The 23126-nt window shown below is 46.2% G+C and overlaps 1 protein-coding gene across 6 annotated transcripts in view; it reads left to right on the top strand.

The window, feature by feature from the left end:
• Positions 1 to 23126, top strand: part of palld (palladin, cytoskeletal associated protein) — a 402860-nt gene that overhangs the window by 349456 nt on the left and 30278 nt on the right. For all 6 annotated transcript variants that reach the window (XM_048528001.2, XM_048528003.2, XM_048528004.2 and 3 more), the window contains 6 exons: positions 1603 to 2268; positions 3262 to 3400; positions 8306 to 8407; positions 11150 to 11368; positions 12858 to 13007; positions 20696 to 20790. In XM_048528001.2, the coding sequence (XP_048383958.1) occupies positions 1603 to 2268; positions 3262 to 3400; positions 8306 to 8407; positions 11150 to 11368; positions 12858 to 13007; positions 20696 to 20790 (1371 nt within the window). The remainder of the gene's footprint in view (positions 1 to 1602; positions 2269 to 3261; positions 3401 to 8305; positions 8408 to 11149; positions 11369 to 12857; positions 13008 to 20695; positions 20791 to 23126) is intronic.

Genomic DNA, 23126 nt, shown 5'->3' with positions numbered 1-23126 from the left:
GCTGAAGGGTGACCTTATAGATGTTTATAAAATCATGATGGGCATGGATAAGGTGAGCACTTAAGGTCTTTTCCCCAGGGTAGTGGAGTCCAAAACTAGAAGGCATCGGCTTAAGGTGAGGGGGAAAAGATTTAAAAGGGACCTAAGGGATAACATTTTCATGCACAGAGTTGTACGTGTATGGAATGAGCTGCCAGAGGAAGTGGTGGAGGCTGGTACAATTACAGCATTTAAAGGGCATCTGGATGGGTTTAGAGGGATATGGGCCAAATGCTGTCGAATGGGACTAGATTAATTTAAGGTATCTGGTCAGCATGGACAAATTGAACTGAAGGGTCTATTTCTGTGCTGTACATCACAATGACTCCATATATTGTATGAGGAAGGGTCACCGAACATGAAATATTAACTCTGTTTTTCCCTTCACAGATGCTGCCAGACCCGCTGAGCTTTTCCAGCAACTTTATTTTTGTTCTATATATTGTCCTCAGCTTTATTAACAAGGTTGCGGGAGGCAATGGCCAAATGGTATTATCATTAGACTGTTAATCCAGAGACCCAGACAATGTTCTGGAGACCTGGGTTCGAATCTGACCACAGCAGATGGTGGAATTTGAGTTTAATAAATATCTGGAATTAAGAATCTAATGATGACCGTGATTCCATTTTTGATTGTTGCAAAAACGTAATGTCATTTAGGGAAGGAAACTGCCATCCTTACATGGTCTGGCCTACATGAGACTCCAGACCTACAGTAATGTAGCTGACTCTCAATTGCCCTCTGGGCAATTAGGGATGGGCAACAAATGCTGCCTGGCCAGTGACGCCCCCTCATCCCATGAATGAATGAATTTTTAAAAAGTACAAGGAATAGGAAATGATGTTAAACCACACCAGGCATGAGGTAGACCTCAGCTGGAATATTGTGTCCAGTTGTGGGCACCAAATCACAGGAAAGATGTGAACACACTGGGGAGAGTGCAGAAACGATTTACAAGAATTGCTCCAGGAATGAGAAACTTAGATTGAAGTTGGGACTGTTGTTTTTGAAGGGGTGAAGGCTGAGAGGAGATTTGTTCGATGCTTTCAAAATCATGATTGGGCTGGATAGGGTAGCTGGAGAGAAGATGTATCTACTTGTAAAAGCCAAAACAAGAGTGGGAATAGATCTACAGTGACGTATGAACAGGGCGATGGTGATGTGAGAAAAAAAATCCTTTTCAACCATCACATAGTTAGGCTGATAAGTGTGCAGTCTGGAAATGTGGTGGAGGCAGGTTCAGTTGGGGCATTCAAGAGGGCGTTAGATGATTATTTGGATAGAGATAGCACGCAGGGACCTGTGGGAAAAGCATAAGATTGTCATTAAGCGATAGAACTGATGGGCCAAGTGGCCTCCTGTCCATTACAATCTGGCGATGCTACTAAATAAATGCAAGTTCCTTCTTTGTTATTTTGCAGGGGGTTGTTGTGGAAAACCCAATGTGGCTCTTGTCTGTGAAACAGCCATTTTTGTGGTGGAGCTCTGAGATATTGATCTGGATATCTTCCCTTTGAGTGGTGGATTAACAATGGTTCCTGTGTCCATTTCTTCTGTTTCAGGGACCCCTTGAGACTGCAGCAGTTACAGAACCAGGTCCTGGCAGAGCAGCAAGGAGGAAGCAATTGGCCCAGTCAACAAGTGTTGTATCTCCCACAGTGCTCACCACCCTTGACCCAGTTAGCCCCTTCCCCTATGAGCGTGCTGAACCCCCATACTCCCTCAGCCATGCAGCAAGCAACCACCTTCAATTACGCCCGGCCTAAGCAGTTCATTGCTGCTCAAAGCCTTCCGTCTTCTGCCGGGTACCTGTCTCCTTCTTCTGGCTCTTCGGGGTCTAGCCTGTCCTCCCCTCTCTCTCCCCCCACCTCACACAAGCCCTTTAACCGGGTTACCATCCCACAGCCCTCTCTGAGTGACTCTGAGCAGCGGTACCTCACCTCCCCTTCCACGCTGAGCCCTTCCTACTCCTCCTCACCTCCTCTCCCTCCTCCTCCGCCGGTCCTCACTCCCCCCGCTTTCTTTCCTCAAGACCCTTTTCCTCTGCCACCCCCACCCCCGCCTCTCCTCTGTTCCGCCTCCCAGCCTTCCTATTCATCACCCTCAGCTGGTAGGGCCTCCCCTCACTCCAGCCAATCGCCTAGTGCCTTCCTCAGCTCTGTGTTGCCATCACAGTCGATTGTATCACCCGTCAATGCACTGGGTCTTCCGAAGGGAGCCATCGCCATGTGAGTAAGCTTCAAGGCGCTCTGTCACCACACTACAATATGTCTTGTCACTCTGTGGTTCTAATGTTTCTGCAGGTAGCAGATGATCAATGCTACCTCTGGGGAGGCAGTGACCTCCTGGTATAATGATTGGGTAAGTAATCCAGAGGCCTGGGCTGATGTAGGGACATTGCCGCAGCAGATGGTGCAATTTGGTTTCAATAAAAATCTTGCATTAAAAATCCTTTTGATCACTGTCAGTTGTTGTAAAATGACCTACCCAAAGGATATCTGCCAGCCTCTGTGTGACCCCAGGACCCGCAGCAATGTGCTTGAATCTTAATTGCTGTCTGGGCATTCAGGATGGGCAATCCAAGTTGGCTTAAACAGACCTCTTAAAACTGTCAGTCAACATATCAACTCAGCCACTTGATTAGATAGGAGTTGTTTTTAATATGTTGAGACCCAGCCAAGCATTCATAATCGACTCAGTGATTTTTGACAACCTTCAGGAAATGTTAACATCAGAGTTAATAGAAACAGCATGAACAGATGGTTAGTTTTTTTTCTCTAAGCTGCACCAGATGGCCTGCAATCAGCACACTCCAGCAGGAGGTAGCTGCTTTTTACACACAAACTGAAAACTGCAAATCCCCTTTCCCAACTTCATAGGGCCGAAGATTTAAACTCCTTCAGGCGATGGCCCATAATTAGAACTTATCTACCCTTCACAAATATTCTTTGCACATTTGTGGCTCACACACTACAAGTTAAGCACTTGGAACAGTGAAATGAGCTTTGTTTGAACTCAGCAATAACTTCCAATGGCCCGACTGATTCCGAGCCTATTCCCTTCCCCCTGACAACAAGGCTGGGATCTGTCAGATTCCTCCATTTATGAAGGCCTCTGGGGTCAGACTCAACCCCCTGAAGTTCCAGGCTAAAGTGTCAAAGAAATGAAGTTAAGATTGTCCATCTCCTCTGATGACAGTGGAACCTTTCTGTATCCTGCAGAACCCCGCAGAGTCTAAAGAAAAATAACCGGACCCCTCGTCTGGCAACTGATGAGGAAATTCAGGGAACAAAGGACGCAGTGATTCAGGATCTGGAAAGGAAGCTCCGTTTTAAGGATGACCGCTTGAGCAATGGCCAGGTAGGACCATGGAGTAAGAACAAAATGCTGAACTTTCCAAACTTTATTCCACGCTAGTGCCAGTTCAGCAGCTTCACCTTCAATCTCCAAACCTTCAAGGGATCACAGTGGTCTGTAGGCACCAGAGCATTATATGAAGTAGGACCACCAGTAGACCGTTCAGCCCCTCCAGCCTACCCTGCCTTTCAAAAAGATCATATTTCAAATTCCACATTACCCTCCATCCCCTCAATAACCCTTGACCCCTCCCCAACACCTAACAAAAAACTTTTCACCCCTGCTCAGTGACCCCACCTTGCACTACTTTTTGAGGTAGAATGTTCCCAAGTCACACGTTGCTGAGAGAGGACTCTACACCTCGGGCTCCTTGGATTAAAATACATTTCATTTAGCCTTGCCAAACTCACTTAGAATCTGTTTGTTCTGAATTCCACCTTCACACCTATCCTCAATATTGTTCAATTCCACTGCCTATCAAGAATTTATTCATCTCTTTCCTAAAACCATGCAGAAGGCCCTTCAGCCCAACCAGTCTATACTGCCAGAAATGTACCATTATAGGGGCAGCACAGTGGCTCAGTGGTTAGCACTGCAGCCTCACAGCGCCAGGGACCCGGGTTCGATTCCAGCCTCGGGCGGCTGTCTGTGCAGAGTTTGCACATTCTCCCCGTGTCAGCGTGAGTTCCCTCTGGGTGCTCCAGTTACCTCCCACAGTCCAAAGATGTGCAGGCTGGGTGGATCAGCCATGCTAAATTGCCCGTAGTGTTCAGGGGCGTGTGGGTTATAGGGGGATGGGTCTGGGTGGGATGCTCCAAGGGGCAGTGAAGACTTGTTGGGCCGAAGGTTCTGTTTCCACATTGTAAGGAATCTACTCTAATATCCTCTAGCCCCACATTAGGAAAGTTGCGAGGTTTCCCACCACAACTACTATCCCAGGCATCACATTCCAGGTTCCCACCAGCCTCTGGATGTAAAATCCTTTCCTCCAATCCTGTCAAAACCTGCTGCCTTTCACTTTAAAATGAAGCCCCTTCATTCCTGACCCTTCGACTAAGGACAACCCTGTTGTCAATCCAGCATGTCCATACCCCTCATAACCTGACATGCCCGAGGGAGCTCTCCCGAACCGTGCTGTTTTGGAATCAATGCAGTTAAATAGCCCAAAAGCCTTCTTTGCTCTGGCCTAACTTCTGACCCTTTGTTAGAAAAGTGCTGGAGAAACTCAACAGGTCTGGCAGCATCAGTGGACAGAGAAGCAAAGTCAATGTTTTGTGTCTTGTATGACCTTTCAACAGAACTCCAGCTGAAGAAGGACCACATCAGACCTTGAAACTTTAGCAGTCTGTCATCCACAGATGCTGTCAGACCCTGCTGCGCTTCTCCAGCAGTTTTTGTTTTTGTTTCAGATTTCCAGCCCCCACAATTCTTTGTTTTATTTTTGTGAACGCATTGTTTCTGGAATCATTTTTGACTACCCGCTGGTGGAAACACATCATTTTTATTTGTGAAAAGCCGTGAGCCACTCCATTTTTTAAAATTTCCTTCTGTTCTCTTCGATACAAAACACATCTCCACCTCCGCGTCGGAAGAGCCAAGCTGGCTTGGCCACATAAATAAAGAGAGGAGGGGTCAGCTCAGTGCCAGGTCCATTGTCAGGGCCTACTTAAAAGTTGCCTGTCCCCAATTCGTCTAATTGAGGGCTAAATAAGGAGGTTTACTCAGAGGAGGTAAGAAATGCGATTGCAGGAAATTAAAAGTGAGGATGCTTTTCAATTTGTGGCGCACCCTGTGAATTGCCAAGCGCAACTCAAGGAGTGGATATATTTGCAGAAAAATTCCATCCTTGGGCGAGGCGAGGAATTTGGCGAAAATGCATCCGTGATCCACATTACAAACCATGATTTGGAGTAGTTTCTGCAACGACAGTCACCCCTCAACAGGCTGCGCCAGGATGTGAAGTGAAAAGTGAACCCAGCTGCCGCAGTCAGACCCAAAATTAAACTGTGTAAAGATGAAAATGTGTATTTACCCAATGCCCAACTGGGACCAGCCTGTTAAATGCCTGAGAACCATTAGGTGAAGGGAGAATGGTAGAGGCCAACCCTTAGTCATGCTTAGATTTCTACTGTACGTCCAAGCGCTGACCCCCACAAGGTGAAAGGAGCAGCTGTGTTTGCGCACGCTCACACCTTGACAGTGCTTGTGCAGCTGTTCCTGACACCGTGTCACTTGGCTGCATAGAATTCCTGACCTGTTCTCCCGGGAAAGCACCTTAATTTTGCGGAGGTTTAGCCGAGGATCGAAAGTGAATAGACTCTCCATGCCTCACACAGAATAGGAAGGTGGATAGGCCATTCAGCCCCTCGACACTGCCGTGCCATTCTGTAACATAATGGCTGACCTGTTTGTTCTGAATTCCAGCTTTCCACCTATCCCCAATTATGCTGGATTCCCCCGCTTAACAGGAATTTATCGGTCTCAGTCCTAAAAATGTTCAAGTATGCTTTCTAAAGCTAGAAAATTCTAATTCTCTGAGTGAAAAAGAATCCTTATCTTGTCCTGAAAAGATTAACTCTAATTTTGAAGCAACAGCCTTCAGCAGTTGATGGCCCAATGGTGTTATGAGATGACTATTAACTTGAAGTGTAGCCAATATTCTGGGGGTTCAAGTTCAAATCCCACCTCAGAGAATTTAAACGGAAATGTCTGGAATTATGAATTCAATGGTGAGGGAGAAACCGTTGTATTTGTCGGGAAAAATTCATCTGGCTTACTAATGTCCTTTAGGGAAGGAATTTTGTCATCTTTATCTGGCCTGACGTATAGTGGTTGACTGTCAGCTGCCCTCTGGGCAATAAATGCATGCCCCATCCATGAATGAAAATTTAAAGAGAAAGGCTCTGGACTCAACTCACATCCTTTCCTTGTCCAGTCCAATCAGAATCTTATATCATGAATCCCTACAGCATGGAAAGAGGCTATTGAGTCCTCACTGACCCACTACAGAGAATTGCACTCAGTCTCACCCCACCTTCCTACCTTATAACACTGCATTCCCCAAATCGAATCCTCCTCATCTACACAGCCCTGGATCCTTTGGGCAATTTAGCATGGCTAATCCACCTAACCTGCACATTGGACTGTGGGAGGGAGCCGAAGTAAACCCGCACAGACACAAGGAGAACATGCAAACTCCACACAGACACCCACCTGAGGATGGAATTGAACCCAGGTCTCTGGCACTGAGAGGCAGCAGTGCTAACCAGTGAGCTGCCACGTCACCTCTATGCACTTCCCTCAGCTCACCCCTCACTCTTCGAAATTCCAGTGGAAACAAGCCCAGCCCAACCAGCCAATCCTTTCATCATAGACAGCCTGCTCCTCCCATATTTCAATTTAATAAACCTCTCTGAATGCCTGAACTCATTCCACTCTGGGACTGAAAATTCACTCAGAGCTTTGAATAAATCTACCTCCAGAGGGCAGCAACTCTCCCCCTGACAGAACTGCGAAAAGCCAGACACAACTCATATTATGTTTGTCGATAAAATGTGGTTGCTATTGTCCTACAGGGCTGCTCAGTCATTAGAGTAAGTGGGTAAGTGGAGTTGAAATGCCCATCAGCCATGATTAAATGGCAGAGTGGACTCGATGGACGAATGGCCTTACTTCCGCTCCTATGGCTTATGACTTCTATAGAGAGATATAATTGGTGGTGGTTTAACCTGAGGGCCGCCACCCCTCAGTCAAGGGGAGAGGTTAAGAAGGAGAGTCCTTCCTGGTGACCTCAGCCCGCGCAGGGATCAAACTCACGCTGTCAGCATTACTCTGCATCACAAGCTAACAGCCCAGTTAACTAACTCTTATTGGCACATAATGGGACTCTTAAACCCAGTGTTGTTTGTATACATTTTTTACTGACTTCTGCTAAAAAGAAATGTAGTTGATGCAGAAACTCAAGAAGACAGCTCATCAACACTTTTTCCAGGGCAATTTGGGATGTGTGATAAATGGTGACATAGCCAACATCCCGCGAACAATTTTTTTTTTAAATCTCCACCCTCTCTGATGTTCCTTGGAAATTAGGAATTTCATTTACTTTTCAATGCGACACAGAAACTGGGAGTGGGAACAGGCCATTTTAGATCTGCTCCATCCTTCAGCATGATTGTGGCTGATCATTCCAACTCAATACCCGGCCCCGTTTTCTCCCCATACCGTTTTATCCCTTCGGCCCTAGGAACTATATTCAGGCCTTTCTTGAAAAGCTTCAGTGTTTTGGCTTCAACAGTTTCCCATGGAAGATAATCCCAAAGGTTCACCACTCTGAGTGAAGACATTTCTCCTCATCTCAGTCTGGAATTGTTTGCCCCATATCCTAGGAACTCTTACCCCTGATTCTGGACATTCCGGTCATTAGGAAGATCCCTCCGGAGTTTACCCTGTCTAGTCCTGTTAGAACTTTATGGGTTTCTGTGAGATCCCTCGCCATTCTTCCTAAAGGATAGTTGAATAATTTAGGTGCTGAGTTTGTCAATGTTGAAAAGGAATGTTAGAATCTAAATCAATTCAAAAAAACTTCCATCCATCGATAACTGATCCATGTGTCCTCTGAAAGAGAATTATTCGCAGTTCTGTGGGAGCTTGCTATGCACAAAGTGGTTGCCGCACTTCCTGCATTATAGCAGTGACCGTCCTTCAGAGGATATGCCACAAAGCAGCTCTGGGGGGTTCCAGGGGTCTGTAGGAGCAACTATACAGAAGCAATCCCATCTTTCCCCATCTTTGTGCTTTTGCAGCCATTTCCTAATCTGGAAACATTCTGGAATTTGCTGACCGTGCAAGATCTGTGACTGATAGATGTGACTGATTTCTCCTCTCTTTCCTTCATTTCCACCACCGCAGAGATTAACCTATGAGGAGAAGATGGCCCGCAGGCTCCTGGGAGCGGACAACGCCGCCACTGTATTCAATTTTCAGGAAACAGAAGACGACCCTGTGGTCCAGGTAGTTACCCTTTTGTGGAGAGCAACACCATTCCCTCTGTTGAATTCCATTTTGCTTAAGAAAGCGTCTCTAATGGGGGAGCAAAACTGATTTGATCATGTGCTTCAGAAACCCCTGAAACAGTCAGCAAAGTTTAACCATATAGTTTTGCATCCCAACATTTCCCAATGCCAATACCAAGAAGGTAGGTCTGCAGCAGAACAAAAATGCATTCTTTAGGGGAAATCTTTTATATCTCAATTAGAATTAAGTCTCAGATTCTTTCCTGTTCTGCTGTTGTTTTATTTTAGAGGAGTAGGGCAGAGAGGTGGGGGATGAACAATCGAACAGCAGGAATGAATTGCCACACATTAGCCGGAACATTTTACCAATTTTTTTTATTTGGGAATTGGGCTGGGCTGTTTTCACTTAAATGTGGAGTTGAGTTAACAAAACAGTTTCAGATCCCCAGCAGTACTTGGCTTTTATTCTGAATGAAGAACTATGTAAAAGTTTTTGACACTGATCGAGCTAATGTGTTCGCCAGATTAAGCTCTCTCCATTCCAAAATGCAGTATTTTATTTAATTTATTTCTCCTTTCGTTTATATGAATAGCTCAGCAACTTTTCTCAGGAGGAATTGATGTGAAATATCTGTGGTGTTAAAGTAAATTGTTTGTACTTCAGGCTGAACCATGAACTGCGAAGTTGGTGGTCTGCAGCACACTCCTGCTTTTTTTGTAAAGAATCAAATTACCATGTAATAAAAACAGAAACTGCTGGTGAAGCTCAGCAGGTCTCTGTGGAGAGAGAAACAGATTCAACGTCAATTTTTGTCAGAAAAAGCCAACTAGCTGAAAATATTGACCATTTTTGTCTCTCTGTGCAGGTGCTGCCAGGCTTGCTGAATTTCTTTGACATTTTTGCTTGTAATTATTCTATTTCATGTCTCCAGTAACAATAGTAATTGCTTTCTTATTGCTGTGGCATCCTGCAGTATCTGTAATTTTGATTTACAAGCTGTACATACATACATTTACGAATGAATTATTGCCTTATTTATTCACTCATAGGCAGGGGGCATTGCTGACCCATTCCTAGTTGCCCTCAATTTGATTTACTTCGATTTATTATTGTCACAAGTACAGAGATACAGTGAAAAGAATTGTTTTGCATGCTACCCATGCAAATCATAAGTTACAGAAGTACATCAGGGTAATGAACAGAATGCAGAGTATAGCGTTACAACTACAGAGAAGGTGCAGAGGAAGATCAGTTCTAAAATATGAGAGGCCCAATCATAAGCCCGATAACAGCAGGGAAGAAGCTGGTTTTGAATCTGTTGGTTCGTGTTTTCAAACTTGTGTATCTTTGGCCCGATGAAAAAGGCTGGGAGAGAGGGTAACTGGGGTGGGAGGGGTCTTCAATGTTGGCTACTTGGCCAAAGCAACAGGAAGTTTAGATGGAGTCAATGAAAGGAAGGCTGGTTTTCATGACAGAATGGGCTGCCTTCACAACTCTTCGTAATTCCTAGTGGTCTTGGGCAGAAAGTTGTCATGTCAAGTAGCGATGCATCCAGATAGAATGCTTTCTATTGTGCCTGTATAAAAATTATGACGAGCCCTTGTGGACGTGCTGACTTTCCTTAGCCACCTGAGGAAGTAGAGGCGATGGCGTGTTTTCTTGACAGTATGTGTTGAATGGAATGGACCAGGCCAGATTGTTGGTGACATTGATTCCCAGGTACTTGAAGCTCTTGACCACCTCCATCTCAGCACCATTGATACAGACAGGGGCATGTCCTCCATTCTGCTTCCTGTAGTTGATGACTAGCTCCTGTTGTTGTATTTACACTGTGCCATTTAGCTGTCTGTCTCTTTCCTGTATTCTGGCTTGTCATTATTTCAGATCCGAACCACTATGGTGGAGCCATCAGCAAAATTGTAGATGGAGTTAGGGCTGAACTTAGCCACAAAGTGGTGAGTGTATAAGGAGTATAGTCGGGGGGCTGAGTATGCAGCTTTGCAGGGCACCCAGTGGTGAGAAGGTGGTGGTGAGTCGCCTTCTTGAAACACTGCAGTCCATGTGTGGTAGGCTCACCTACAATCACATTAGGGAGGGAGTTCCAGGATTCTGACCCAGTGCAAGGAATGGTGATGTAGTTCCAAGTCAGGATGGTGAGCGGCTTAGAGGGGAACTTGAAGGTGGTGGTGTTCCCATGTATCTGCCGCTCTTGTCCCTCTAGATGATTGGGCGTTTGGAAGGTGCTGTCGAGATCTTTAGTGAATTTCTGCAGTGCCACTTGTAAATAGCACACTCTGCTGATACTGAGCATCATCGGTGATGGGAGTGGATGCTTGGGAATGTGGTGCCAATCAAGCAGGCTGCCTTGCCCTGTTTGGTGTCAAGCTTCTTAAGTGCTTTTGGAGCTGCATTCATCCAAGAAAGTGGATTGACCTCAATTATATTCTTCTCATTCACACTCAAACCACTGTCTGAACCAAAGGGGTTTTCTTTTGGCCCTGAACTTCCTATTCTAAATGTTATCACAATCTTAAGACTCTTTCTTTTGAATTCCCTCAAATCCTTCATAAGGAATTTATTGAGAAAGTTTTAAAAGGTCTTCCCATCAGCCATGTCACTTCTCAGGAGAAATCACATGGTGTAGGAAGCTGGGACAATGTCAGTCCAAGAGGCTCACTGGATCTCCATACTTGGCCTACACCTTTCACTATGCTGACAGTTTGATTCTTTCTTCCTAAGGAATACAAGGTGTCCAGCTTTGAACAAAGGCTGATCAATGAGATTGAGTTTCGCCTGGAGCGGTCACCAGTGGACGAATCTGACGACGAGGTTCAGCACGATGAGCTGCCCGACCACGGCACAGCCCCACTCTTCGAAAGGAAGCTGAAACACGTCAAGCTGTTCGAGGGGACACCAGTAACGTTTACTTGCAAAGTATTCGGAGATCCCCAGCCAAAGGTACGGGCTGCAAAAGCGAAACCTTGCAGTGGTCAAGGAGACCATTCAGCCCAGTGTGCCTCCGCAGCCTCTTTGATGGGTCCTGAGTTCTGAAGACATGTCACTGAAGCCAAAACATTTTGATAGACTTGTCAGATTAATTCGGTTCTGCCTCCGTAACTCTATAAATTCTCGATTTGTAGAATGCAGAAACATAGAAGATAGGAGCAGGAGTAGCCTATTCAGCCCCTTGAACCTTCACCACCATTCAGTAGGATCATCAAGCTAAATATCCTAATCCCACCCTCCCACCCCCTCCCCACCACATCCCCCCCCCCCCCCCCCCCCCACCCGGCCCTCCCATATCCCTTGACGGACTTAGCCACAAGAGCCATATCCTCCTCCTTCTTGAAATGACGATGTTTTGATCTCAACCACTTTCTTTTGTTATGAATTGCACAGGTTGACTCTCTAAATGAAGAAATTTCCAAGTATGCAGAAATATCGGAGCATCGAACTTTGGTGCAAACATAAGCTATTCAGCTCATTGAGCCTGCTCTGCTATTCAATGTAATCATGGCAGATCCTCTGTCACAACGGCATATTGCAACCCTCTTGACACTTTTAGCCTCTAGAAACCTTCCTGTTTCCTAAATATATTCAGTGGTTTTGCATCCAGTGTTTTGTGGTAGAGACTTCCACAGACTCACCACCCTCTAATTGAAGACATTTTTTGTCTTCCCACTCCAAAATGACCTTTCCCACTCCAAAATGACCTACCACTCACCCTAAGACCGTGACCTCTTGTGATGGTATCCCGCCAATCCAGAGCAAGGAAACATCATTCCTGCATGCAATTTGGTCCTGTCAGAATTTTATACATTTCAATGCAATTTGTAACAATCTTTATAGTACCAGGGGAGGGGTGCAATACCACCCTCAGCTGACTGTCTGTGTGGAGTTTGCACATTCTTCCTGTGTCTGCGTGGGTTTCCTCCAGGTGCTCCGGTTTCCTCCCACGGACCAAAGATGTGCAGGCTTGGAGGATTGGCCGTGCTAAATTGCCTCAGGCTGTGTGGGCCAGGTCGGTTAACTATGGGAGGTGCAAAGATATGAAGATAGGGTGGGGGGGCTGCAATCTGGGTGGAATGTTCTTCGGAGAGTCAGTGCAGACTCGATTGGCCAAATGGCGTCCTTCTGCGCTGTAGGGATTCTATGATTCCCTAATCGTCACACAAATGGTGACGAATCACATCATTGAACAGTCACAGCCCATGTGGGTTTAATTAATTGTTTTGTTTGATTGCTCTCTTTATAATCGAATTGTTTATTAGTGGGGAGATTGTGTGTACAGCAATCTAGTGTGGTCGTTCTGACCCTTGAGAAAACACAAACCCACCTCCACCCCTTCTGTCTGCATGGATTACACAGATAGAGGGAACTGTGCTTGGCCTCCCAGCCCTGGTTAATTATGCCTCTTTCTTCCACATAACGCCCCATCCACCAACAGGTCTATTGGTTCAAAGACGGCAAACAAATTTCCAAGCACAGTGAGCATTACCAGATTGGTCGAGAGGCCGATGGAATTTGTACCCTCCACACTGACGCTGCCACACTGGATGATGATGGGAATTATACTATCATGGTGGCCAACCCACTGGTAAGTGGAACCATTTTACAGTTTGCTTGTGGAGGGAATGTTTATGAGCTGCCTGCACATGGTACATGTAGCAAAATTGGGGTTGTGAAAATGTGACTAGATGTCAGAGGCAGGTTCTTTCCTCAGAGAGCGGTAAGGGCGTGGAACACCCTGCCTGCCAATGTGGTGAACTCAGCCATATTAGGGGCATTTGAACAGTCCTTGGATAAGCATATGGATGATGATGGGATAGTGCAGGGGAATGGGCTTAGATCAGTTCACAGGCCGGCGCAACATCGAGGGCTGAAGGACGTGTTCTGTGCTGTATTGTTCTATGTTCTATGTTCTAATTAGTCAGTGATTTTTTTTTAATTTCTTGCCATCATTCATTAGCAATTGACATTTCAAATTCACTTCCTTTGACTCTCAGACCTGTGAGATGTTAGGGTTTCAATCTGCTCCTGAAAAGAGTGACGTGTTGCTGAAGTTTCTGGCATTGCAGTCATCAGAACCAAGTCCAAGAATGACAACTTTCAAACAATCACAACAATTTACAATATACGAGAAAATGGTATTGAACGGTTCACAAGTCAATTCTAATTGGACGATGTGTTGTCAACTGATCAGATTTGATTTGCCAGACAATCAGTACCCTTTTCCTACTGCGGCATAAATTGTGATTGCTAGAATTTGGCATTTTTGCAATTGTCTGGATGAGTGCCGGATGACAGCCTTCAGTAACATGTACCTATTTCTCTGTTTTCACATGGGATCTGGGCATTGCTAGATGGCCAGCATTTCTTGCCCAATGCTAGTTGTTCTTGAGGAGGAGGTGGTGAGCTTCAGTCCATGTGCAGTAGGTAGATCTTGGGGAGAAAATTCCAGGATTTTGATCCGGTGACGGGGAAGGAACAGCGGTATATTCCCTCGTCAGGACGGTGAGTGGCTGAGAGGGGAACTTGATGATGCTGGTGTTTCCATGTATCTGCTGCCCTTGTCCTTCTAGATGGAAGTAGTTGTGAGTTTGGAAGGATTTTTGGTGAATTTTTGCAGTGCACCATGTTAATAGTACACACTGCTGCTAACCGAGCATTGGCGGTAGAGAGAATGGATGCTTGTGGATGTGGTGCTAATGAAGTGAGATGCTTAGTCCTGGATGGTGTTGAGCTTCTTGAGTGTTGTTGGAGCTGCAATCAGTCAGGCAAGTGGAGAGTATTCCATCACATTCCTGACTTATGCCTTTTAAATAGTAGACAGTATTCAAGCCATATTCAAGTTATGTGCTGCAAAGGGACAGTTTTTATCCTTTTTCTTAGGTTTCGTCTTCCCTTCCCTTCTACCCTATTATATTCAGGTCAATTCTCATGAATTGAGCATTGAATAATTAAGTGAACTCAATGGTCAATTTGGGCAACAAATTTTTTCCTCAATGAACTTTCAAAATCTGTGAGAAGAAACTGTGCAGAAATGCTTCTGCAGCGAATTCTCCATGTTGAGGTTTCCTATTAATATGATGAAAAGGACAAGACAGAAAAATCTGTTCAGTTCAAAACCGAGGGAAATGGACTGTTTACATAATTTTGGTGAGTATGTGGTTATGTTTTATGAATCCACTCAAGTTCCTGTTTGGTCTACAAAATCTAATGCAGAATGAGTGAAGAGCTCCAGTCCAACAAAATTGTCCTGAAGAAAAATACAAAACCAGAAAGAAATGCCTTTGAGGTCTGGATAATCAATTAATCAAACATGTTAAGGCCCAACAAAGTCTGACTAATGGACAGAATGAGGAATATGAGCCTTAAGCTGTCTACAACCAGATTCATTGTAATGGCACAGATTTCTTTATGGCCCTTAGGTTATCCTGCAAACACCTCCATTCCTCCACCACCATCCCCATGCCAAATTCATAAAACCATTCAGTCCACAAAAATACCATTTTTCAAGACTAAGGGGCATGTTTTAAAGTGAGAGGAGACATGAGGAGCATGTCAAAAAAGACATGGGGAGCAATTTTTTTTACAGAGAGTGTCTCCTGTGTGGAATCAATTTACTGAGAATCAACATTTAAAAGACAATTAGACAAGTACACGACTGGGTAAGATTTGGAGGGATTATGGACCAGGAGCAGGCAGGTGGGACTAGTTCAGTTTGGGACTATGTTCGGCATGGACTGGTCGGATAAAAGGGCCTGTTTCTGTTCTCTAAGACTCTGTGACTCCAGCAGTTCATTCCTTACACCCATCACTTGCTGTGTGAAAAATTTGCCCCCCCCCCCCCCCCACCACCACCAACCCAGTTGTTTTTTAAATCTTTCCCTTCTCACCTTAAGCCTATGCCCTCTAGTTTTGGGCTCCTTGAGCCTGGGAAAGAACCTGGGCTATGTACCTCATCTGTGCCCTCTCATGATTTTATAAAGCCCAAAAAGGCCAGCCCCTCAGCCTCCACGGTCCAGGCAAAGAAATCCCAGACAGCCCGGCCTCTCCTTATGATGCAAATCCTCAGGCTCAGTAAACATCCTTGTCAATCTTTTTTACACCTTTCCCAGTTTAAAAACATCCGTCCTGTAGTAGGGTGACCAGAACTGCGTGCAATACTCCAAATGTGGCCTCACCAATGTCTTGTACAGCTGTAACATGATGTCCCAACTCCGTACTCAAAGCTCTGACCAAACACCTTCTTCATCAGAGATAATGGGAACTGCAGATGCTGGAGATTCCAAGATAATAAAATGTGAGGCTGGATGAACACAGCAGGCCAAGCAGCATCTCAGGAGCACAAAAGCTGACGTTTCGGGCCTAGACCCTTCATCAGAGAGGGGGATGGGGGGAGGGAACTGGAATAAATAGGGAGAGAAGGGGAGGCGGACCGAAGATGGAGAGTAAAGAAGATAGGTGGAGAGAGTGTAGGTGGGGAGGTAGGGAGGGGATAGGTCAGTCCAGGGAAGACGGACAGGTCAAGGAGGTGGGATGAGGTTAGTAGGTAGCTGGGGGTGCAGCTTGGGGTGGGAGGAAGGGATGGGTGAGAGGAAGAACCGGTGAGGGAGGCAGAGACAGGTTGGACTGGTTTTGGGATGCAGTGGGTGGGGGGGAAGAGCTGGGCTGGTTGTGTGGTGCAGTGGGGGGAGGGGACGAACTGGGCTGGTTTAGGGATGCAGTGGGGGAAGGGGAGATTTTGAAACTGGTGAAGTCCACATTGATACCATATGGCTGCAGGGTTCCCAGGCGGAATATGAGTTGCTGTTCCTGCAACCTTCGGGTGGCATCATTGTGGCAGTGCAGGAGGCCCATGATGGACATGTCATCAAGAGAATGGGAGGGGGAGTGGAAATGGTTTGCGACTGGGAGGTGCAGTTGTTTGTTGCGAACTGAGCGGAGGTGTTCTGCAAAGCGGTCCCCAAGCCTCCGCTTGGTTTCCCCAGTGTAGAGGAAGCCGCACCGGGTACAGTGGATGCAGTATACCACATTGGCAGATGTGCAGGTGAACCTCTGCTTAATGTGGAATGTCATCTTGGGGCCTGGGATGGGGGTGAGGGAGGAGGTGTGGGGACAAGTGTAGCATTTCCTGCGGTTGCAGGGGAAGGTGCCGGGTGTGGTGGGGTTGGAGGGTAGTGTGGAGCGAACAAGGGAGTCACGGAGAGAGTGGTCTCTCCGGAAAGCAGACAGGGGAGGGGATGGAAAAATGTCTTGGGTGGTGGGGTCGGATTGTAAATGGCGGAAGTGTCGGAGGATAATGCGTTGTATCCGGAGGTTGGTGCGGTGGTGTGTGAGAACGAGGGGGATCCTCTTGGGGCGGTTGTGGCGGGAGCGGGGTGTGAGGGATGTGTCGCGGGAAATGCGGGAGACGCGGTCAAGGGCGTTCTCGATCACCGTGGGGGGAAAGTTGCGGTCCTTAAAGAACTTGGACATCTGGGATGTGCGGGAGTGGAATGTCTTATCGTGGGAGCAGATGCGGCGGAGGCGGAGGAATTGGGAATAGGGGATGGAATTTTTGCAGGAGGGTGGGTGGGAGGAGGTGTATTCTAGGTAGCTGTGGGAGTCGGTGGGCTTGAAATGGACATCAGTTACAAGCTTGTAACTGATGTCCATTTCAAGTAACCAGCTTGTAACTGATGTCCATTTCAAGCAACCAGCTTGTAACTGCCAAGGAACTATGTGCCTGCACCCCAGGGCCCTACCGTTAACTGTGTGAGTCCTCCCATCCCTGAACAACATTAAAGCATTTCAGAGCTTGAATCAGTTGCTATCTACTCTATAGTGATGCGTGGATATTATGTGATGTTGAATGAGTATTTAATTGGGCTGATTGCAGGCATATTTCTGGATGGGCCCGACTGTAGCCTCGCTAGCTGTAGTCCAGACTCACCTCCAAACCAGAAAGTTCCTGGCTCCAGAAACACTCCCGCACAAAGTCAAGGCCAACTCCCCTGGGGCAGCATTGTCAGGTGTGCCAGCTTCTGCATGCCAGTGCAGAATAAGGGTCCACCTTGCCCTCTCTGGTGGGCTTTGATGCTTCTGTGGTGCTATTCTGAAGCAGAGAACCTCAGTTCAAACTTAATCAATGCCCGATTTTCTGGTTGTCATCACCTTTCCGTTCATGTGAGTGACATGTGCTTGTGAAGCAATATCATGATCCAATTGCAAATTTGCAGAAAGCATGAGTTGCCCACTCGGTAACAACACGGTATAGAGCTGGAAGAAGGGAGCTGGAAGAAGATTCTGAACAAGGGTTTAGGCCCAAAATGTCAGCTTTCCTACTCCTCTGATGCTGCTTGGCCTGCTGTGTTCATCCAGCTCTACATCTTGTTTTTATCAAAGGTGGGAAGGGGATGGCATAGTAGTATTTTTGCGAGACTATTAATTCCAGAGAGCTAAGTAATGTTCTGAGGACATGGGTTCAAATCCAGTCGCGACAGGTGGTAGAATTTGAATTCAGTAAAACTGTGCAATTAAGAGTCTAGTGATGACCATGAAATAGTTGTTGATTGTAGGGAAAAACCCATCTGGATCACTACTGTCCATTTGGGAAGGAAATCTGCCATCCTTACCTGGTCTGGCCCCCATGGGATTCCAGACCTACAGCAATGTGGTTGACTCTTAAATGACCTCTGGGCAATTAGGTATGGGCAATAAATGCTGATCTGAAGCGTGGCACCCACATCCCATGAATGAATTCAATTAAAGTCTACCAAAGAACCAGGCTATTTTGGATCTGCCCTGAGTAGCCTGGTATGTCATGCCACAAAGGGATTTTAGTTTTGTCCGTTTGTGTTTTATATTGGACTGGGGTTGCTGACTGCATCGATATTTACATTCGATCAACCAAACAGAAATTTCTGTGGCTTGATGAGATGTAACCGCACACAGCACAGAAATTTTTTGATGCTTTCCATTTTGCTTTTTCGGAAAAAGCAAGCTGAATCCACGTATCCAGTCTGTGTGTACCTTGTCTGCAACAGCACAGATGGGTTTTTAGCGTGATCTGTTCACAAATTTTGTACAGTTCAGCTGTGTAGTTTAAGTTACAATTTGGCATATTCTCCAACACCAGTGCTTCACTGGTTTGAATGATTTAAACCAGCAACTGAGTCTCAAGGCACAAGAAGGTTTCAGGTTCAATTTCTCCAAGGCCCGAAAAGTTACGCTCCAGTGCTTAGTTATGAGCTCCTGTTTGTGTAATCTGATTATTCTGAAATGGAATTGCTCAAAGTCAGCAATGGGAAATAAGGCGCGAGTGAGTCAGTAGCCTGTTTAACACTGCACAACCTTCTACTTCCTAATGACTTGTGAGGCAATACCATGATCCAATTACAAATTTGTAGAAAGGATGAGTTACCCACTTGGTGACAACACAGTGTGGAGCTGGAAGAACACAGCAGGCCAGGCAGCGTCAGGGGAGCAGGAAAGTTAATGTTTCAAGTCAGGACCCTTCTTCAGAAGAACGGTTCCAACGCAAAATGTCAACTTTCCTGTTCCTCTGATGCTGCCTGGCCTGCTGTGCTCCTCCAGCTCCATATTGTGTTGCCTCTGACTCCAGTGTCTGCCATACTTGCTATCTCTGAGTTACCCACTTGGTCCTTTGTTTCCAGACTGGCTGCAATCTAATCCCACGTTCCAGCTCTTTGCCTGATGCTCTGTAACAGCACGGTGGCTCAGTGGTTAGCATGGCTGCTTTACAGCGCTAGGGATCTGGATTCGATTCCACTCTCGGGCAACTATCCGTGTGGAGTTTGCACATTCGCCCCATGTCTGCGTGGGCTTTGTTCCAAGTGCTGTGGCTTCCTCTCAGAGTCCAAAGCTGTGTAAATTATGTGGATCGGCCATGTTAAATTGCCCATAGCATCCAGGAATGTGCAGGATAGATGGATTAGCCATGGGAACTGCAGTTTGGAAGGCTGGTGTGGATGTGATGGGCTGGATGGCCTGTTTCCACACAGGAAGGATTCTATGATTCTATGTAGCTGAACATTTGTTGAGCATCATGAGTCATTAGAAAGACATTGCACTTCTTGTTGTTTAGACCTTCTTCATAGCTTTTGGGATTCTCAAAGTACTTTACTGCCAATTGAGGTATTTTTCAAGTGATTGATTTAATGTCACATGTACTGAAATACAGTGAAAAGTTTTATTTACGAGCAATATAGGCAAATGACAGCAAGCAAAGGATGTACAGAGCAAAAAGATTTAGAGGCATACAGGTTACATTGCAGGTTATATTATTTGATGCTAAAGTCCATTCAACAGAGCCAGGGCCAGGAAGAAGCTGTTCCTAAACCTGCTTGTGCATGTGTTCAGACTTCTGTATCTTCTGCCTGATGGAAGAGGTTGTAGGAGGTCACTACAAGGGTGTGATGGGTCTTTGATGATGTTGGCTGTCTTTCTGCAGCAGTGAGCCATGTAAATGGAGTCCATGGATGGAAGGTTGGCTTCTGCGATGGTCTGGGCTTTGCTCACCACCTACTGTAGTTTCTTACAGTCCTGGGCAGAGCAGTTGCCGTACCAGGCCGTTATGCACCTGGATAGTTTGCTTTCAGTGGTGTATCTGTAGAAGTTAGGGAGGGACCTTATGGACATGCCAAATTTCCTGAGCCGCCTGAGGAAGAAACGACATTATGTGTCTTCTTCACTTTTTTCTTTCTTTATTCATTCATGGGATTAGGGCATTGCTGGCCAGACAGCATTTATTGCCCATCCCCAATTCCCCAGGGAGCAGTTAAGAGTCAACCACATTGCTGTGGATCTGGAGTCACATGTAGGCCAGACCAGGTAAGGGATGGCAGTTTCCTTCCCTAAAGGACATTAATGAACCAGGTGGGTTTTTCTGACAATTGATAATGGATTCGTGGTCATCATTAGATCCTTAATTCCAGATATTTACTGAATTAAAATTCCACCATCTGCCCTGGCAGGATTCAAACATGGGTCCCCAGAATGTTGTCTGGGTCTCTGGATTAACAGCCCAACGATAATACCACTAGGCCATCACCTCCCTCCATGTATATGATTGTCGCATATATGTGGGAAATCTAGGATGGGTTGTTGGTTATCATCACTCTGAGGAACTTGATGCCCTTCATTCTGAAAACATAGCCACCAGTGGTGGACAGGGAGATGTAGGAGATGCTAGGGCCCGGAACTGGAAGAGGGCAGAGTTCACTGCAGTTCACTGGTTCATTGGAGTTGCCATTAATTGTACCTTCTCTCTTTCCACAGGGTAGGACCAGCTGCACGAGCAGGTTAATGGTCCAAACTATGAGCCAGAGAGGACGCTCACCCCGGTCTCCAGCCAGACAGTCACCCGGGCGAAGGTAATGCCTGTTTGTTACATGGGAGGTGCTAAGTGTCTACCTCAATCTTAAGCACTTGCATGGAAGGCACAGCACAGAAGCAAGCCATTCAGCCCAAATTATCAACATTGGTGTTAGTCCCCACAGAAACCTCATTGCATCACTCTTCCTCTCACCATATCCACACAGTCTTCCATCCCATCCTCCTTCATCCATTTTGCTAGCTTCCTATTAATACACGTATACACTCACCTCAATGACCTCTTCTGGTTGAGAGTTTCACATTCTAACCAATCTCTGGGTAATAGAATGGACACCTGAAGTATTATGTGCAGTTCTGATCTCCTCATCTGGGAGAAGGATGTTCTAGCGATGGAGGGGGTGCAGCAGTCATTTCCCATGGAATGGTAGGATTGATGTATGAAGAGAAACTGGATCGTTCCGCACTATATTCACCAGAGTTCAGAAGAATGAAGGATACCTCATAGAAAACTATAAAATTCGAGCAAGACTACTCAGGGTAAATGCAGGAATGATGCTCCTGACAGCTGGAGAATTCAAAATTAGGGGTCACAGTCTAAGGACACAGCCTAAGGACTGAGATAAGAGGAAATTTCTTCATTCACAGAGTGGTAGGCCTGTGGAATTCTCTGACACAGGAAGCCGGTAAAGGCAAAATATTGAATGTTTTTAAGAAAAAGTTAGATATAGTTCTTAGGGGTTAAATGGATCAAAGGGTGTGAGGAGAAATGGGGAGAGGGGAATGAGTTGGATGATCAACCATGATCATATTGAATGGTGGAGCTGGCTTGAAGGGCTGATGGCCTACTCCTGGTCCGATAGTTCTATGCTTTGTTTTGTTTATGAGTTGCTTCTGAATTCCCGATTGGGTTAACTCATGCCTAACCTACCTACATGGCACCTAGCTTATGGTCAGCCTCTCAGCGAAAACATCTACTTATTCACTTCCAACTAAATCATAAAAGAACAATGACAGGCTGCACACACACATCAACAAGGAACAGAAGGAGAAGGGTCTAGGCCCAAAACGTCGGCTTTTGTACTCCTAAGATGCTGCTTGGCCTGCTGTGTTCATCCAGTTCCACACTTTGTCATCTCTTAATTCAGCTCCTTCAGTCTGCTCTGACATTTAATAAAATCATGGCCCGTCTCCTCTCCACATCCACGCTGCCAAGACCTCAATCTCAATCTCTCAATCTTTCATCAAGAAAAAAACGCAGAGCCAGTTGGGTCTTTCCTGGTCTATCTCAGCTCTGGTTAACATCCTCGTCAATCTCATTGTAAACTTTCCCCAGTCGTCCCTGTGGCCATTCTGCAAGATGGAGACACCAACTGTGCACAGCGCTCTAACTGTGGTCCCACCAAAGTTCAGTGCAAGTTTGACATTTTATTCATGAGCAGCCAAACCTATTGATATTAGGCGAAGTAAAAACGGTCCGGGAGGAGAAAATGATAGCAGATCTGGCAGCACCTGTGAAGAAAAAAAATCAGAGTTAACGCTTCAGCTCCGGTGACCCTTCCGCAGAACTGAGCTTGTTGCTGATTTACAGCATCCGCACTTCTTTCGGCTTTTATTTGGCCCAGAAAATACAGCTGTTTGTATTTCATTGTGACTCCAAGAGGAATGGGCCTGTGAGACTACTGAGTTTGACCACCACAGGTAAAGGGCTTCCCTCATTTTGCCTCTCCATCTGTCTCTGTCAGTCCGCCCTCTCAGTTACTAAACACCCAGTCATATGTTCCTAAGGTAGAGAGGTTTAAGGACTAAACCTCTCCGATTATGGAGCTAACAGAAGTGGAAATGGACATCCGGAGAGTGGGTTTGTCTCTTTAGTTTCTCAGGATTTATTTCCTCGATCTCGAGTAGTGAGATTGCTGTCAACGCTCGGGAGCAGAATACCCCAGAGTAAGCCACAAAGCGACAATCCAGGTACCAAGCATAAGGAATTTGTAAACCAGATCTCAAAAACAACTTGCGTTTGTTAACTCCCCAGTTCTCGGCCCACAGGCAGCTCTGATCCATCGCACCTTGGTCTCCACCAATATTTGGGGGGAGGGGTGGGGGGGGGAGGGGCTCAGAGACAGGTCCTGAAAACAGCCCAACGCCCCCAGCCAGCGCACAGATTAAACCCTGTGCCGTTGGCACCAAGCCTAGCCCACTCCAGCCTTCTGGCCAGCTGAGCCACCCCCACCACAAAGAGGCCATGTTTCTGTAACAATGTACACTTTTACATGCACACTGCGGCCTGGAGCTACGGATAGTGATGGGTCGAGTTCCAATTTCTGTCCATTGTACAACGGGCCAGAAATCTCTCCCATTCCTAGCACCTGCCTCT

This window comes from Stegostoma tigrinum, chromosome 3, assembly GCF_030684315.1.
Source record: "Stegostoma tigrinum isolate sSteTig4 chromosome 3, sSteTig4.hap1, whole genome shotgun sequence".
Taxonomy (NCBI): domain Eukaryota; kingdom Metazoa; phylum Chordata; class Chondrichthyes; order Orectolobiformes; family Stegostomatidae; genus Stegostoma; species Stegostoma tigrinum.
Note: the sequence above shows the minus strand (reverse complement) of the source record. Positions and strands in the feature narration are given on the sequence as shown.